Consider the following 19,194-nt stretch of genomic DNA (forward strand, 5'->3'; position numbering starts at 1 on the left):
CGTTTGTGAATGGTCTAGGTTGCACAACAATTTTGAAATATTGCAAGACCAAAAAATAGTTTACGAATACGTGTTCTGTTGCTTAGAAGTGTTTAGACAACAGGATTGGGTACAAACAGAAATCAATAATAGAGGAAGACATATCAGAAACCAACAACTTGCATTTTCTTAGCGAGTTCGATTAATACCGGTTCGACTGTGCCTTGTTTTCATGTAATACAATGACTTTCGTGCTGCGAGACGCGTGTGTTGCTGCAGAGGAGCAGCAGGCACTTTGTAATAACTCCATTTGTATATTATAAAAGGAAGGTACTTTTATAGTATTTTTCTTGGCATTAAATTTAAGGGATATGTATTTATTTTGCTTTTTATGTGCACTGCTCGTGATACTTGTAATAAAATTTCAATTCTGACACCACCCATATTGTTCACTTCATTTACAAGCACGATTCTTGTTGCACTAAAGCTACCGCATGTTGCTGTCCTGATTCAAACAGCTTTTTCAGGTTACCACTTTGGCTGTGAATGGCACAATGTGCCATTCACAGTTGAGCTCTCACTTGTGCTTAGTGTGAAGCGCCATATTTTACAACCTGGTCGAAGTATTTCATCAGCATGGCTTGTGACAAGGAGGCACAGGTCGGCAAACTCGCTCATGAGTCGACTCACTCAGATTCAGATCGAGCTGCGAGTCCAGGTGTGTAATACATTGGTGAGTTTTAGTGAGCCCGAGTCCAAGTGAATCCGCTTGAGGAAAATTTTGGTAAGTCTGAGTTCGAGTGAGCCCCAAGGGCAAAATATATTTCATGAGTGAGTCAGGGTGAGCTCTACATTTTTTGCCGACCTATGCAATGGGGTTATTCATTGATAGGAGAACCCTGTTTCATTGATATGTGTAGCAAACATTTGAAGTGTAGTAAAAAAAACAGCCTTTTGTTCATGCCAGTGACAAACACAATGAACAAAGACAAACACGCACCACACAATGCTGCCGAGGTCGTTGCAGGTGGCGGCGTACTCTGCGCAGGTGCTCGGCATGCAGGCCCTGTGGTCCTCGAAACAGGTTCATTACGCGGTTGCGCTGCTGCTGGCTCCCGTTGTGGTGGCGGTGGTAGGTCAGCTGCTGCTGGCAGCAGCTCAACATCGTCGGTGTCGTCATCGTGCCCTTCGAAAACAGGCTCATGTGCCGCCAACGCAATATCGTGCAGAGCTGCACAAGCAGCAATGATGGTGGCTGCTCGATCGGGATTGTAGAGCAGGGTCTGATAACGCTGTAAGCTTTGGAACCTGCTCTTTAGGACCCCGATGCACCTCTCCACAACAGTGCGCATGGCGGTGTGGGCCTTGTTGTAGTGGTTCTCAGGGGTGCCAGGAGCTGGTCGTCCGGGCACTGGTGTCAGGAGGCACGGTTCTAATGGATAGCTGGAGTCTCCTGCACGAGGGCGGCATGACAGCTGTAGTGATAACGTCTTGTATGTGTCAAGCATTGACAGCACTTACCAAGCAAGCCGCAGTTTTGCTTCCAGGTGCTGACGGAGAGGGCTCCCCCACCATACCCACGAGTCATGACATGACCCCGGGAAACATGGACTGACATCCAGAATCCAGGGGTCGGCATCACATCTCTGCAGAATTCAATTCAGTCAAAATTGTACCCATAAAATACCTTGGGTACAATGTTGGGTATTATGTTAATGTAACTACATCTGTCTGCACTGTTACTGACTGTTGAAACATAGCTATGAACAAATCATCGAGAGGGTAGGACTTGTACCATAAGTTCTAACACGCGGACAATGCAGTGTCAAAGGGTAGTCTGCATGTTTACTGCTTGGAACAACCCATCTTCCAGCCACCAAAGCATTTTAACCAAATTACTGCTGTATGTTTAAGGCAATGTATCACAAAATACCTACAACATGAAAAACTTGCGACTGAAAAAACGGGTTATGAAACAATGCGTATTTAATGTACGTGTATTGATCCATGTAACGTCCATCACGACAATGAACAATAAGGACATACTACGGCACATTCTGGGAGCGCTAATCTCGACAAATACAAATCGAGAATCAAGCTTCGGGTACACATGGCGAACGAGCAACGGTAATATTATGCACTGTGCAGGCCGCTGAACCAAAGTGTACCCCGCGTCGCATGATTTCATCGCCTTTCCTAAGCGAAGTGCCCTGAAACGAACCAATTCCCGTTCTAGATAGATCGAAAATACCACTCCCACTATACTCAATTGCAACAGCCTCAGTAAAGCGGAAAGTTTAAGCAATATAAATGAAACAATTAGCTACGCATATAATGCATGAATAATACTCACGATCACGATGTTGAATGCGTAGAATCCCTTCCGCGACATGTAATGCGTCGCGTCCTCGAAGCTCAGGCCATGGGGCTTCTGGATTGCGATGAGCGTACCATCCACGCACCCGACCACAACGGGAATCCGCCCGAGCCGCGCGAACGCCGCCTTTGTTCGCTCTTCGCGTCTGTGGTCTCCGGAAAAGGCCACCCACCGTTTTTGCCCGCGAACGACAGTAATGGCGTGTTCCTGACGGACAACTGCGACAGGCCGATGAATTCCTCGCTGCCGACAGCTCGCTGGAAGCATCCGATCGCAAAAAAATCTCAGCGCGCACAACACCTTCCGCTCTCTTTAAATCCCACTGGTTCGTTGGCACCCGATGACGGGGTCGAGTTCGTCGCACAACCAACGTACAGCACGTTTCGAGAAACGAAAGCGACGTTGGAATTCACACTCGCTCATCTCTTCAGACGCATTTCGCACCTCCTACTATTCTGCATCTGCTTCGAGAAACGCCAACGTAGCAGGGAAGCACCGTTGCAAGCGCCATTTTCTCAAAATCAGCTGTTGCGGCAGCCGCAACCGCCGCATCACTCGAAATACATGCCGTGCGACGCCATTGTTCGCTCGAGAGAACGCGAGCGAACGGGCTCGCTCTCCGTTCACTTTTAGCAGACGACATGCTCGTTATGACGCGGCATGACGTCACCAAAAAAGAAAACATCAAGGAAAAAAAAGAAATTGTCACGCCCCTTAGAGTGGCGTGAGTTGTCCGGCTTCAGCCAATCGCGTGCGATCATCAGAACGAACGCGAACGAACGGCGCAGAACAGAGATCTCCGATCGCCCCCCAGCTCCCATAAACGCTAGCGCCAGAGTTCCCTCTAGTAAGTATTGTAGGAAACTCTATGGTTAGGGGCACGCAGAAAACAGACGCGCGAACGCGTCGCCCGTGTAGCCCGGCCGCAGTCCGCCCACCAATGAATGAAGAGAGACGCGCGTCGCGTTCCATTTTCTTACCGGCCCCGTCTCACAGTTGCTTTTTTTATCCGCTAGACTGTGCGTTCCGGCGCTGCAGTCACACTGCAAAACTCGACTGTAGGGTGCCTATAGACTAACGGCGTTACCAGTACTGTGAGATGTGCGTCACTTTTTGTGCGTGAGTGCGCTCCTTCTCTCTCTCGCTTTCTGTATCTTTATATCTCCCCCATCTCTTCACCCAGTGTAGGGTAGCATACCGGTCCCTCTAGACTGGTTAACATCCCTGTCTTTCCTTTCTCTTAGTGAGAATCCTTAGTGAAAATCTTTGTTCCTAACCAAAATAAGCCCTACAAAACAGTTAAACCAACGAAATTTTGTAAATACCGCACTCCAGTGTTCGGCAGTACGCATACCTCGAACGAATAAGAAGAAGCAAGACTATTGTCTCGGTAAAGCTAATTTTGTTGCTCCATTGAGCACTTGGAGGCGCGAAATTTTCAGGTCGTAATAGGCACTTTTAGCTGAGCGTTCATGATTCGCTCCGGTCAGATGTGTGTATGCTATCAATTTACACAGGAACCCTTAGAAGGAATTGCAGCGCACGTGACGCAATGTACACACAAACGCGTTGAAGGAACTTTAGTGCGCGTGCGCAGAACGATCATGCGAGCAGTGGAACGTAGAACGCATCTCTCGCTCTATTTTTGAAGTCAACTCAGCAGAGCGTGAAGGGGCGTCTACTTGGCTTCGCCGTCGTTTTGCAGCCAAGCTGACTGCGTCTCGGGAAGACGCGCAGGCCAAAAGCGCGCAATTTATATGCAGTTCGCTGCACTCTTTCGGGGCGCTACATCTGCACGGGGCTGAGCGTAAGCGACGCTCAGCTAAAAGCATCTGAAAAAAAAATCGACAGATTCCTCTCATACTGGGAGTCAATGTCATGCGAAACAGTACGCGAGTAGTGGCTTATACTGGATTTTTATTGCGATATGGACACTCTCAGCAGATAATTTTGAGGAAACAAACAAACATTGCGCGTCGCTCAAGCACAAAGACGTAACAACTGTGACAGTTGTCAGTTCACGCTTGTCCTGTGTATACCTGCGCGTTCTTTTCGGGCGTCCTTCTTTGTGCTTCAGCGGCGCGCTGCAAGTATCGAGCTGCTTGTCATTCCTGCTGTGACATTCCACTTCCTTGCTATCACATTCATTCCTTCGCCCTTGCAGCGAAACTGCGACATTTTCATTGCTTTCAGTCAAGCGTTGCGATTTGGACTGATTTTGGCGGGAGGAGCCTTCTAAGCACCCCCCCCCCCCCCCTAAAACACACGCGCACACTTCTTCTCTGGCTACGGGAGTGACCGTGGTGTCACCAGGCACGTCGGCTACACCGACGCCAAAAGGGTATGCTATGGTCCGACGTGCAGTCGCTATTCACCTTAGAGCAGAGATGCCAGTTTTATCGAAATGAACGGCACAATATAGTGCGATGATATGCACACAACAAGAAGAGGTTTTCTCCATATTCCTCCGAATTGAGCAATGGTTGCCCATAACTTGCCGAGTCATAGTAGTTAATGTTTAATGTGCATTACATTCTTCCAAATGGCGATAGCGAACACTGCAAGCATAGTTGACGTTGCCGCAATATGAAGCCATTATTGGTTCTTTTTCGTAAGCAGTTTCAAGCACTGTATGGCGTAACTCTGTGGATGAACACTTGACTGCCACGCAGAATGCCTTGGTTTGGTTGCGGCTCTAACCGCGATTTTCAATATTTCCGTCCCTGTAATGTTTCCCTCACCCAGAACGCTGCCGAAGCCTCGAAGCCTGTCCCGAATTTTCTGCAACACAAGCTCCATGACGCGAACGCATAAAGATTTTTATACTCTGTTATCGCCGTTCCTGGGTTGATACAAAATGTGAATAACATGTAGCTCATACCCCCATTCCATGAGCCGTGGTATACGAGTATGTGCCACACGTGACTGAAGGGAAGGGTTTCATGACGTACGCGACTACTAGCTCACGCCATTGATGTAATGAACTGTTTATCGTGTTCTTCGTAAACTCATTCCCTCCTATGCAAATTTTGATATGTGTCAAGCTAAGGAGACGACCACAAGAGCGCCCAGACGTAGGCGCCTAGATAGATAGATACGTAGATAGAAACGGCCAGAGTACTGGCAGTCCGCTTAGAAATGCTTCGCATTTAATATTAAAAACTTATGGCAGCTTAGCACTGGTGGTACCTAGCCTGAAGGAACAGCGGTACTGAGCGGTCTTCCTCAGCATACCAGCCAAGCCTGGCGTAGACTTAACCGCTTAAGCCTAAGAAAGCTAAGTTGAGCCTCTATTTCTCTATTTATTTCTGTCTTTCTTCATCTTTCTACGTTATTTTTGTCTCTATTTCTCTGTTTCTTTCGCTCTTTTTTCTTTCTTTCTCCTTGTTTTCCTTTATTTCCCTCTTCCTTTCTGTTTCTCTCTATTTTTCTCGTTCTGTCGCCCATAGAAACACAATGGCATGGTTTCCATAAATGCTTGTTGTGCTATCGTGCTAGCCGAGTGGTAACCACGCTCGCCTTAGGAGCGTAGGTACCCGGCTCAACTTGGCTTTTTTAGGCTTAAGCGGTTAGGTCTAGGCCAGGCTTGGCTGGTATGCTAAGGAAGACCGCCCAGTACCGCTGTTCCTTCAGGCTAGGTACCACCAGTCCGCCTGGCTCAGAAATTTTAGTTCGTTTTATTTATTTATTGTCCCCTTCCCCTCCACTTCTCATCTCCTCTCCTTCGTCTTTCCTTCCTCCTCTCCACTTCGACGAGTGGAGTTTTCGTTTAGCACTTGCCTCTCTCCTCCTTCCCGGCTCATTGCCTCAACGAAAGGACCATCATGTGATCATGGAAACGCGGGTTAGGAATTCGATTTTGTCGGAACTGGAATTTTCCTGAAATGTCCAATTACCGAGACGGACCGCACGCATTGTCCAGCAGATCTCTTTTAGTTTGTCAACATGAAATATTTCGTTGAAGTGCCCATAACAACTGCACTGCTTCCCAATAGTTTTTTTTTTCTTGCAGCGTCGATAGAACGCAAGCCTAAGCTTCAGTTCAGACAGACAGACAGACCGACAGACCGACAAACCGACAGACAGACAGACAGACAGACAGACAGACAGACAGACAGACAGACAGACAGACAGACAGACAGACAGACAGACAGACAGACAGACAGACAGACAGACAAAGAAGTTTTATTTGCTCCTGAGAAGGCGAATGCCCCGTCAGGGGGTAGCGTCCGCGGGCCGCACCCACGATGGGGCCGAGAGTTTTACTCTCGGCGACTTCGTGGGCTCTCTGGACAGCCCTGAGCTGGTCTTCCTTGGCGGAGCTAGTGAGAAGTCGGAGCCAGTCTTCCTCTGTGGAGGGAGACCCTGAGCCACTGCGCAAGTCGTGAAACTGTCACAGCATGTGCTGAAGCGTGCACCTGGGATGTCCACAACGTGGACATCCCGGGCTGATGCCTTCTATGAATTTGGATTGTATAAAAGGAGACAGACACGTCTCCGTCTGTAGCATTCCAAGGCCTGTGGTCTGTTTAGGTGTCGGTGAGGAAGCGGAAACTTCCGAAAACCCAGTTGGTAGTGCTTACACACCTCGTTAAACGTGAGGAGAGGGTCCCGTTGCCACCGCCCTCCCTCGGCCTCCGAGTGCCCACTTCCGGCGTGGCGGGTGAGACTTCGCGCCTAGAAGTGTGCAAGTTCGTTGGCGTTGGGGACGGCTTCATGAGCATCACTGCCCACGAGACCGAAAAACCAGATTGGGTTCTTTTTGCCTGTCCAAGGTGCAGCAGAGAGAATGCGAGCGGCTTCTTTGCATACCCATCCTTTCACGAACGCTCCGGTGGCAGCTCGCGAGTCTGTGAATATGGTGGAACGGTTCGTGGTGGCCATGACAATGGCTACTGCCACCTGTCCGGCTTTATCGGCGTGAGTATTTTTAATCGTAAACTATGTCAGCAGCTCCCCACGCAGCGACGTAACCGCTGAAACAAAGTGATTTGAAGCTGCGTATTGCGCAGCGTCAACGAAGGCGACGTTGTCTTCAATGCGAGCCGCTCTGCTGAGAAGGTCCCTGGCCCTCCTTTGCGTCTGCCGTAATTTTGTTGAGGGTGCATGTTTCTCGGTATCTGAGACACAGAATACATTTCCCTAATTTTGACGGGAAGCGTGCACTCCCTGTGTCTGGTGATGCTGGAACGTATACCAATATATGCTAGTTCAGTTCACGTTGGGAAAGCATGGGCTCGTGGCCTAGAGTCGGTTACAGCCTAAGAATAAATACAAGCTCCTTCCTCAGAACCGCTGCACGACTGCCATTCGTCTGTGCAAGACATTCGTGCTAGGCGGTTTTACGTTCACGCTTTAAGTACATTTTTGGCTGCTAATGTAAGCAGCACGCATACTGTGAATTAAACGTTTGCCGCCCCTGCCAAAAATATTATGTTTGGCTGAGCAGTGGTGTCGCAATCATTGCTGAAATTTCACTGAAAACCAGCGACACTAACATGTGTCTGTATGGGAAAATCAACTACCTGAATTACGCGAAAGGTGCTTGACGTCACGGAAATAAGCAAACGCGACCAGATGGGGCCGCTACGCAAGTTCTCCCTGGTTGGGAAAGCAAAGGTTGTGGGCGGCGCTTACATTTATTCTTAGCTTTTGAATGACTATAGTGGTCAAGCTACTCGCTTTCGGCCAGGGTGACCCCTTGTCAAAGCTAAGCCTCGGTAAGAAAACCTATTTTGTTCAGGATTTCTTCTACGCGCACAGCCGTGGGCGAGCGGGGTTTTTGGGTGAGCGTGTGACGTGTTTTCTCTGCGGCTGTGAGTTTTTTTGGAACACTACCAGCTTCACAGCTCAGTTAGTGCACGCTTCGCTTGAAAACAGAGAATGGGTAGGCCGGTATCATGAACCATACGCTATTGTTAGATAAGCCCCCGATAGTTCGTCCACGCAAATTCGAAGTCTAGCTTTCTTTGATAAGTATATTGAAGGCGATGTCCTTGTTGGACTCTTAAAACATATTCTAAAACGAGGCGCGATAAAGTCCGACCGAAAAAAATGGGTTGACCCCGAAGGCAGGGCAGTCTATAGAGTCACATGTCTTCAATACTCTATAGCGCCGGCAAATCTTCGCTAATATCTGGTAGTTTGATGATGTCTGGCTAAATTATAGGTAATGCTAGGTAGTGTGGATTAGTGCTCACTAAGGACGACTAACTGATTGCTAATGTCGGCCATATGCCAGTTAAAATTAGCATTGTCTTCATTCAATATCAGTCCCTTGGTTGAGTCGTCTATAGATTTTTTTTTCACTTCAGTCACAACATTCATTAGGCATTTGTCTTATTTAGCGAAGTATCTCGTGCAGCCTTATATGCCACCGCTTCTTTTCACTTCTTTCCATTGTTGAGTGTCCAGTGGCAATCACTTAATTAGTAAACACATTGTTACTTATGCTTCAGATATGTGTCGCCAACTTGGACTTACTCAAAACGTTTACATCTTCCATTCATTCGGCCAAATAAGCATACATTGTGTAACGGGAAAGAGCACACAATTCGCACGCAGCGCGAGAACTATTTCTAAACAGTTTCCTCACTGCCTCTTCTTCTGCCAGGGGCTTCTAATGGACATGGTTCCATTATACATTGAGCATGCTAGCATGCAATATAACAGAGAGATACGTTTCCGAGTAGCGGGTTTGTGCCAGCGGGAACTAGGGCGGCGGAATTTTTTTACTGGAGGCCGGAACTACCAGCACTCGGCGTGACACTAGCTCCAGCGCTGCCTTTCGTTGAATTTTTGCGTTCGGGAATAGCGGAGTGAGGCAGCGTGCGCACAAGCAGGCAATTCAGTGTGCTACAGCACATGTGATTTAAATTATCGTTTTGACTTATGTTGAACATAATAGGTCCCGCCAGATGTTGTTTGCAATCACTGAGAGTAACTGGCTACAAATAAGCACACCAGCAGAGTTCCCGCAGACAGTTCACGAAGGCTATCAAGTTTGAATGGATTTGTGAAGTTTGTCGCTGTATGCCTGGAACAAATTCGACCAAAAGGACCAGTTTTCGCTTGCAGACGCAAAAAAAAAGGCCCAGTCAAACAGATGGCCTAAAATATTCTCTTTCGCATGCGTACCACCACCACAAAGATCCCATTTATTCAGTGGTCTCCGGCACGCAAAAGGGTTTAAAAAATTTACACTCCACGTCTCGGTGTCCAACCTCAGTATGTAACACCGGTGTGCACGCGCTTATATGCAAAACCGACTCTGAAGTGCACGAAAACCAACATAGCATGGTTAATTAAGAGGCAAACACGTATTCATGTACGAACGGGATTTCGCCTTTCTCGTTAACCGAGGTACAGAAACCATCCGCAAGAAAAATGAATGCGTTTATTCATTTGCGTAGAAATTAAGAACGAGTGGGCTGCTATGAGGTAATTTATTGAAAAAAATTACACCATCTCCCGCTAAAGGGGACCATGAGGCGATGCGAAGCCGGAGCACTTGCACGATCGCGTTCCGTTGGCGTTCGTTGGGCATACTACCGACCTCGCGTCGTGGAACGCGAAGAGGGACGCTACGCGCGTCGTATCTTCCATCTAGCCTGGCCGTTAATTCTCACAGGGCGAGCGGGGAACGCGGTCGACAGGCGGGCGAGAGGGGGGCAGCGTAGGAGAGGAGAGAGAAGGGGAGGGGACGCGCATGCGCTCGAGCTCATCGCGGCGTTGCGCAGGAGAGAATTTCGGCATGTCTAGCCCGCGTTTCAGAGGAAGAGTGGAAAGGGGGAGGGGAGAGGGGTATGGGAGAGGGGAAGTGGAGAGGGAATGTGGAGAGGGGAATGAGAGAGGGGAAGGGGAGAGGGTGAGTGGAGAGGAGGTGTGTGGAGAGGGTATGCGCATGCGCAGTAAGGGTGGTCACGCCGCACACCACCGGATTGAGCTCGGCCTTAAGATACTTCGCATCTGAAAGTTGGTAATCATGGTGAACACAGAAAGGCCAAATATGGCTAAGTGTGGTTAAATATATGATATATGCGCTGTCTAACAACGGGCGTACCTTATTTCTGGACCAAGTGTAGAAGCAGTGGGAAGAACAAAAAAAAAAAACAAAAGACTATGCAGATAAGCCTTTGAAACATCTGTCTATGCTTCATGCGTGTTCGTTTTAGTTATTATTATATAAAGCTAAACAATGAAACTGCATTGAATACAATCATAAACGTTAATACATCACCTTAATGAATTACTGAACCGCGCAATTGTTACATGTTGTCCACTTCAATATTTTTGCAGAAACAAACTTTATACTTTTATCCGAACGAGAAAGCATAAACTGGGAAAAGTTGCTTTGGAAAGGTGAGCTACGATATTTGGCGTTAATTTTGAAAGAGCTCGCTATGAGTCAGTGCGAAGCGCTGAGCATGCTAAATATGATACAGTAACGCCGAGTAACTGTATTTGGTTTACGTTTCTCACAAGGCGTGGTAATCGCTTTCATCCTCTATGGCGTAGTCTTCTACTTCGTAGAAGGTGCAGAGTCTTTGCGTTTTTTATGTCCTTGTTCCATGACAAGAAGGCTTTCAAGACGCCTAGTAGATACGACCTAGGTAGATTAAACTTTTACGCCTGATTACAAGAAGACAAAGCGCTACGCCGGCGGTGAAATTTAAAGTCTTGCGTGCGCTTAAGAAATTGAGGTGGCTTATTTGGAAAAGCGGTACACAAGCGCATCGTTGTTGCGTTGATTGCATTTGTTACGTATTCCACCTCATGCTTAACTGTTAGAAATGCTTGGTATTTGAATAAAGAAAAGAGGTGCAGCCTGCACTTTTGACTACGGGGAGGTGGAACTAGGCAATATGCACTAGAAAAATTGAGCACACTGTGAGTGTCTCATATAAAGTGGACGAAGGCACGCATCGTATGCGAGCGCCTGTACCGATGCTTGTATAATAGCTTTGATATATTTCACCTCATGTTAACTTAGTGGAATCTCAGCGGTGCTAGTATAAGTTCTCAAATGATGATTTTGATTGTATGGCAGTTACTAGAAATGATTGTCATATATTGAGCGAGAAAAAAAGTGTATCTGGTATATAGTCTCATTAGAATAGAAGAAATGCTATTTACCCAAACACTTTTTGCTTTTGCGTCAGTTTTTAATATATTATCATCATTTGTCTAAATTTTTGCTATCATACCCAAAGGCATACACAGTGATATTTATCGGCTGTCGCTTTCTACAACTCAGAATGTACAAGTCAATGAAACTCGACGTATAAAATCCCAACGCAACGATCTCAATTTCTCAATGAGTCTCTGAAAGCTAGGGCTTCGAGCTATTCTGTAAAATGGACCTGGAACTTGTGTATTCGACAAAAATGCCCCTATAGTATGTTCTTTTGTGTGTGTCTGGTCCTAGCCTATTACTTTAGGCGAAATCGATAACGGCATGTACTGTTCAGAAGGTCACAAATAACAGTGTTGTTGTTCTCAGCTGCGAGCACTGATATGTTTTGTAATCTCAGTGGCACCCCTGATGGATGACTGAGTCGATGTTTGGTTCTTGCTGTTGATGGATTTCATGTAAAGTGAGATACGAGAAAATCAGATGCCCTACAGACTTACTGGAAATTGGTTTAGCCAAATGGTTCTGTGCCGACTTGTCCGTAGATTGCTTTGTTGGGGGGCTCCTGAAACCGATATACACGACGTGGTTTCTTGCTGTTTCGATAAGGCATGTGGTTGTGAGACACTGATGGCATTTCCATAAAAAGCCGTCAGTCGGTGTATTTCGGCGAGGACGAATAAGAAAGAAAGGTCATTTGAAATAATAAAATCATCACTCAACTCTAGTTTCACAGTTCCCTAGTATTTGTTCAATTTTCATTTTAAGATGTATATTCTCTTTCTGTTCTGTTCTAACTAGCTTGCTGTAGAAAGCTTGAGGTATATGTCACCTTGGCTACTCCATTTACACAACTTATGCATCGCGAAAAATAGGAAAGAAAAAAAAAGAAATAATGCCCACGCGAAAAAAATGAACACGTAAAAAACAAATAAATAGCAAGCTGAAATAAATAAAGGATACAACACAGTAATAGACAGTTCGCTTGCAGGAGTTCGCTTTGCAGTAGCACGTTCACGCACACACAATTATGCACAAGTTCCACCCACAGTATACAGGCTAACAGATCACTTTGCATGATAGCTACACATAGCTGCTCATGGCAAGCGTTTATCAAGTATTTATTTTTTCGTGAGAAACATAAAATTCCGCATATATTTTTCACTGTCACAGTTTCTTTTTGAAAGCCTCTGAAGGCTATTTCGTCTTCTGCAGCCCAATCAAGGCAGAGCTTTGTTTCTAAAGTTTCTCGCTGTTGAAGGCCAGTATAGAGTTAAGTGGTTGCTGAACGTCGAATACTCAAGAAAATAAAAAGACAGCGAGAGAAAAAAAAAACGCTCTTATCGTTCAGGACCCCAAATAAAGCGTCAATTAACTTCGGGTTGGCGCATAAAAGCGGTTGTGTAGTCCGATGAATCGATCCTCTTTCTTGGAGCGTATTTTCGCGTATTTGTATGCAAGAACTTTGGAGCAGCAGAAGCTGCAGGCCAAAAAAAGACCTCATCCATCAAAACCACGGAGTGAACGCGCGCGTGTGCCTGAGAAGATGCGACCACTCTGGCAACTATGTGTCACACTCGCGTACAGCCTCGAAGTGGCCCAACTTTGCTTCTCAAAGGAAGTCCGTATAGATGACCCCCCCCCCCCTACCACCTAAATAAAGAAGAAAAGACCTCACATATGAACACTTCATCCACAAATAAACACGATGGATAAAAAACGGGCCGCTTCGAACTAAGTACCTTATTATCATATGCAAAAGGAAAGTAGTTAATACAGTAGAGCGTAAAGTCAACGTCCTTTTCTGGAGCTATCACCATTACGAGGCGATCGTATACAACGACCTCATAAAGACAGGCGACGAACTTGTACGAAATATGCATGATAATATAAGTGTTTTGGATAGCAGCCGAGATACACTTAATTTGTATATTAAGATAATGTAGCGCTGTAAAGAGCTGACATATATGTTTAGTTTTTTTACACCCATCCCCTAGGCCAAAGAAATAAACCGAACAAAAACCTTATTCAGACACGTGACTGCCTGTCATGACATACAGGTCAAGCTCTTGCTTAATCTTTGAGCTAGATAAGGGCCCTTAAAGCTCAACAATCTTCTTCCTGTGGCTGTTATTAGGGCGTAAGCCTTGGGTGCCTCATCAAATGCGAAATGTGACTGTTGGCGCCGTCGTGAATTCGAGTGATGCAAAACGTCAGCACGCTGTTATGTTCCCATATGACGTAACCATGGCGTCACAAATCATCAAAATTTATGACGTCATTGTAACGTTAATATGACGTCATCACATGGCATGTAATAACGCAGCGCATTTAAAGCCTAGATAGCCTACAAAAAAACCCCTGTGTTCCCTTACAAAAATGGATTTAGACAGTCTATAGAGTGTCTGTAAACTTCTTGTAGTCGAGTTCGCCTTTATGTAGATTTAGTATTTTGCCTAAAGAAAATCTTTTGACAATCTATAGAGAAAAATTTATAAATGCGTGTCATCTTTTGTCTAATTGCGTTCTATAGATTGCCTATAAACAAAAGTTTTAAAAAGCGTATGGTTCTTTTTTTTTCTATTGTTAGTCTATATACAATCTATAGACAAAAGTTAAGTTGATGAAGTTTGTGTTTTGTCTAATCCCAGTGTATAGATTGTCTATATACAAAGGTTGATAAATTGGTGTTATTTCCTATTGTCAAATCCCAGTCTATAGACTGTCTAAAGACACAAGCTAAAGTGGAGTTATTTAATTTTTTGCTGAAAATAAGGTTTTTCATTGAAATTTTATCAGGCGTATGTACTTTATGCAATTTTGCTACCTTTTTGTTTATATAACATGTAAGCATGCACTCCTTATTGCCCCATTGGGCCCTAGCTGTAAGGTATGTTAAAAAAGAACTAAGTGGGCTCATTAATTAATTGAACCACAATGTGAAATTGAGCAGGAATGCGTTTTTTTATATCTCATTAACACATTCTGGCCCACATGGCACATATATATTTCCCCTCGTAACTCGCATGCTCACATTAGAACTAAAGATGTTTCCAGTAAGTATGTCGCACTCTATGGCTCACCGACTGGATGTACTGCAAGGACTGTGTGGTTCTTTCCGCCTTCGTTGCTACAATGCAAAGCGAAATGTATTTCCTCGAACACTGGAAATCGCAGCTTTGAAGCGGGACGATGGGCAAACAGTGAACAGAGTACAACAGCTCTTTTTCAAGACACAAATAGCAGGGCGCACTGCAGTGCTTTCATTTTTTTTGTTACTATTCAATATACAGTATTTCGCCATTCTTTTCATATACGAAGCACTGTGCCCAGAAACCAATTTTGTTAAAAATATTTTGCGAATTAGCTGTGGCCCTTTCGCTAGCTCATTATATTTGTTCATTTTCACGACATTTTCAGAACGTAATATGTTATTAAGATGTTCTTCAACAAATATGCATTTTTCTGTTTTCATTACGACGACGTGCAATGTAATATTAAATAGTGTTTCAGTAAGCGATTTCAAATTGATAATGTGTGTATGCACTTGCTTACATCTCCCGCTTAGAATATATTAATTTAAATTAACAGGGAACATCAATAAGAAAGAACTTGCAACTGAATCGCCCTAAGGGCGAGGCATCGATGGTGACACTGGCTCGGTGCAAATTTCAAAGAGATATCACTCGGCACTGCGGACACTTGCTGTCAAAGGCTCAAGTTTTTCACATGCTTGTGATCATACACACAGACACGGCCGTGAGGGCAACAGCTGTTACAGGTAGTAGTAAAAACGGACCGTTCGTTACATATCCTGTACACGAATGGCCCACGAACGGTATGTTTAAACAGCAAGCACTGGAAATACAATTGAAGAATTGGTCAGAAGCGGCCTCCCCACTAAGAAGTTGCTTTTTCGTTCAGGCACTGCCGTGAAGGCCAAACCCCATATACGCGAAAATACACGCTACAGCGACGAGCGACGCGACGTAGATCGTCTTCGCGCAAGCGGTCGCTTGGATGGGCAAACACCATTCACGCGACGCCCTCGGCGAGCGATCTCCACTGTTGCTGGCATGAGGGCGTTCACTCGTACCAAAAGTGGCCCGTTCTCAGCGGTATGCAATGTAAAATACGATGTTTTGTTGCATAATGGTACATAAAATGTTTATCATTGTCTTGCAGCATCTTTTTCGATCCCATCACTGCTGCTACGCGCTGCCAAGCCGCGTCACAGACGGCGCGGGTCCCAGCGTTCGCGTTCAACAACGTCAACATTGCGCTCGTCGCCGTTGGTCATGTTGATGAACGTTGTTGTTGATGTGCGTCGATAAGAAAGTGGCGGCAATCAGCAATACGTCACTGATGCATCTTATTCCGGTGTTTTGCTATTGGCTGCTTGAGCACAGCACTTCCGGGCGACGAGCGACGGACATGCGACGGATTCCAAAATATGAAAAACCGAGCGATCGCGCGAAATCGACCACGCAACAAGTCGCGCGAACGGCTCGTTTCGTCGCTCATAGCATCGCTCGTCGCTGTCGCGTGAATGAAGCGAGAACCGGTGCGGCAAACGAACGAAAGAGGGCGCGCAGCTGCAACTCAGTTTCAAATCGCTCGCTGAGCGAGAGCCAATCAGTTCAAACCAGGGGGCGCGCAGGCGCACTGACGTTTAAGCCGTTCAGGCAGTTGACGCATTTGAGGGTCGTTGTAAAGAAGTTCTTGCAGCGCAGTGTGTAATGCCGAAATAAGTTTGTTGCGCGCATGTATTTTTACCACGTTGATTAATATTACGTGCCGGTATCGTCGCTGGAAGTCGTGGAATGGACACGTACTTACACCGCGTGTCGGGACGGACGCATCGTTGTTTGACATGGAATCGTTGACGGCCATGTGTTGTCGTAGCCCCAACGAGCGCGAAGCTTTGAACAAGATCACAAGCGCGCGCCTTTTGACGAGACTGTCGCCACAGCGAATATCGCTCTTCGGTGAGTTCAAGAATGTTGCCAAATCGCGTGACTGTGCATGACGACTTTGTGTAGGTAAGATTGCCCGAGCGGCGAGCTGCCATAATAGAGATGGTGTGCAAGAGGAAGTGTTTGATACGAAAGTATGCCTTGTACTAGTGTCTCTGCCTTCTGTGATGCTCGTTATACGCTTCCGCGGAGCCGTTGCCGTGTGCGTCGATTAGAGCTAAAAACAGCCTGAAGAATACGCGTTGCATTGCGCGGTGCTATGCTTGTGTTATGCAGGCCTTGTGTTGTTTCGCCCTTCTTCCTTGACTGTATGCAATGCGGCATCCTTGCATGAAATGACGTGCACATGCCTTGTCACTATAAAATTGAGTCTGCTTTTAAACATTACTGGTCGCCCCGTACCCTTTCTGTGGTGGAAATGCAACAGACGTTATCGTTCAATAAGCATAGTTACCCGCCACGGTGGTCTAAATATATAGTTGTTAAGGTGCTCGACTGCTGACCCACAGGTGGCGGAGATCGAATCCCGGCCGCGGCGGTCGCTTTGCTTGAGGGCTCGCGAAGTGCTTGAGGCCCGTGTTCTTAGATTTAGGTGCCCGTATAAAGAACCCCGGGTGGTCAAAATTTCTGGAGCCCTCCACTACGGCGTCGCTCATAATCGTGGTTTTTGGATGTTAAACCCCATCAATTATTGTTATAAGCATGGTTATAGTTAACTAACGTGCAAATCAACTTTATAAAAGTAGGCGGGTGTGCAGATAGAGAGACACATGTACACACACGGCGCGGTCATGCATACGCCATGCTGCTCAGAGGCTATGTGTTTGTAGCTGCGTCGCCGTTTACGGTGCCGAGCTCGTTTTTGCAAAGAATGTACGTAATTGTTCTATATTAAATATTTTAGTCTGTCTGTCGCAGATCGTAGCTCTTGGGTGTGTACAGACACAACCAAATCAATCGATTAGCCAAGTCAAAGCATAGCGGACATTAATTGTTGGCTTTAACTGTAGTGTAGTAATAATGGCCTAAATTGAAATGAAATACAGTGAACGGAAAATCGCCCTTTGCGTTGATGGTATCTTAACGCCCGATGCTCAGCCGATTGAGCTACGACGGAAAGCGCTTCGCCGTACGCTATGCTGGGCATTTATGTATGTGTAGTCCCTTGGAGTGTTAGCCAGTGCCACTCGTACTCAAGGCGGTGAGTGTGGAACACTCTTCTTTGCCAGAGTTTGTCACGTGGCACGCAATCTTTCCATGAGGCGGCAGCGGACCGATAAAACGTCGCATGCGAACTTGAGGCATAAGTCAGCCGGGGCAAGGACTTCGCGGTGAATGAAAGAAAAAAAGGGGATTTTTGGAGGGCCTCGTTTCTTTTTTATACACAACCAAAACGATCGAAAAGATCCCCTTCTTTCGTAGATTCAGCGAGGGCGTCGCCCCGGTAGACTTAAAGCATCAAGGTAGCATGCGAGGGTTTATTGGTCAGCTGTATGTGGTGCTAAGACCCCGCCGCGGTGGTCTAGTGGTTATGGCGCTCGACTGCTGATCCGAAGGTCGCGGGATCGAATCTCAGCCGCGGCGGCTGCATTTTCGATGGAGGCGAAAATGTTTGAGGCCCGTGTACTTAGATTTAGGTGCACGTTAAAGAATCCCATGTGGTCCAAATTTCCGGAGCCCTCCAGTACGGCGTCTCTCATAATCATATCGTGGTTTTGGGACGTTAAACCCCAGATATTATTATTATTACGTGGTGCTAAGATCAAGTGCCACGTGATGCCCTCTGTCAAAAATGAATGTTCCAAACTCGCCACCTGGGCTACGTGCGGTGCTGGCTGAGACTCCCAGGGATAACAAATACATAAGTACCCAACGAAGTAAACGGGGAAGCGCCAGACGTGTAACTAGAAGGTTGTGAATTCAGATCCCACCGACGGAAAGGGTGAGTTTTCGTCCACTGTAATCAATTTCAACGTACGCCATTATTACTACACTACAATTAAAGGGACACTAAAGAGAAACAATGAATCGGTTTAGATCGATAAATTGGGCTCTGAGAACTCTAATGTCGTTAATTTCGCCACCATAGGTTTATTAATAGAGGAGAAAACCAACGTCAAAGTTTCATTTTTAAATTTCGCGCCGAAATCTTCGCGCGTGACGTCACTGATTTCGAAATGTATTTATCTTATTTTGGCGCCATTTGCTCAATAAAATTACCCCAAACTTGGTATGTCAAGTCTCTGGCCCCCTCAGAGGACAATGTACTTCATTTTTACCGATTAGGAACTACGTTGTCCCTCCCTTACGGAAATGTCATATATGACACTTATATAAATTATATGCGGCCATATATGAGTATATATGTCTGCATATGTGGCTACCGCTTACCATATATGGATGTAAATAGGGCCATATATGGCGCGATTGGCCCATATATGGAGACAAATACAGCCATATATGGCGCGGCTGGTCCATATATAGAGTGAAATGCAGTCATATATGGCACGGCCACACCATATATGTACATCAAGTAGATCCATATATGGGGTTGTGCTACCATATATGGGATGAACAACGTATATACGGCACGAGTTACCAACATATATGGGGATTGTCATATATGGCAATCCGTACAGGAAAGTGGCCTAATTGGTATCTACACCAACAAGAGTATCAAGTATAAACATTGTTGCAATGCAATCATAAAAGATAAAATAATAAGGTCT

At 46.0% G+C, this 19,194-nt stretch overlaps 1 protein-coding gene across 1 annotated transcript; it reads right to left on the bottom strand.

The window, feature by feature from the left end:
• Positions 1-610: 610 nt before the first annotated feature.
• Positions 611-1,586, bottom strand: LOC125757892 (putative nuclease HARBI1). Its single transcript, XM_049414212.1, has 3 exons — positions 1,501-1,586; positions 1,086-1,432; positions 611-619 (listed from the first exon to the last, which is right to left on the bottom strand). The coding sequence occupies exons 1-3, from the start codon at positions 1,565-1,567 to the stop codon at positions 611-613; spliced, it is 423 nt and encodes a 140-aa protein (XP_049270169.1). The 5' UTR covers positions 1,568-1,586.
• Between the last annotated feature and the right edge of the window lie 17,608 nt (positions 1,587-19,194).

Source organism: Rhipicephalus sanguineus, chromosome 3 (genome assembly GCF_013339695.2).
Source record: "Rhipicephalus sanguineus isolate Rsan-2018 chromosome 3, BIME_Rsan_1.4, whole genome shotgun sequence".
Lineage (NCBI taxonomy): Eukaryota > Metazoa > Arthropoda > Arachnida > Ixodida > Ixodidae > Rhipicephalus > Rhipicephalus sanguineus.

Coding starts and splice junctions, on each gene's coding strand:
- LOC125757892 (XM_049414212.1), bottom strand. CDS start 1,567: ATGACTCGTGGGTATGGTGGGGGAGCCCTCTCCGTCAGCACCTGGAAG. Junction 1,433..1,500: donor GCAAAACTGCGGCTTGCTTG/GTAAGTGCTGTC, acceptor GCCCTCGTGCAG/GAGACTCCAGCTATCCATTA.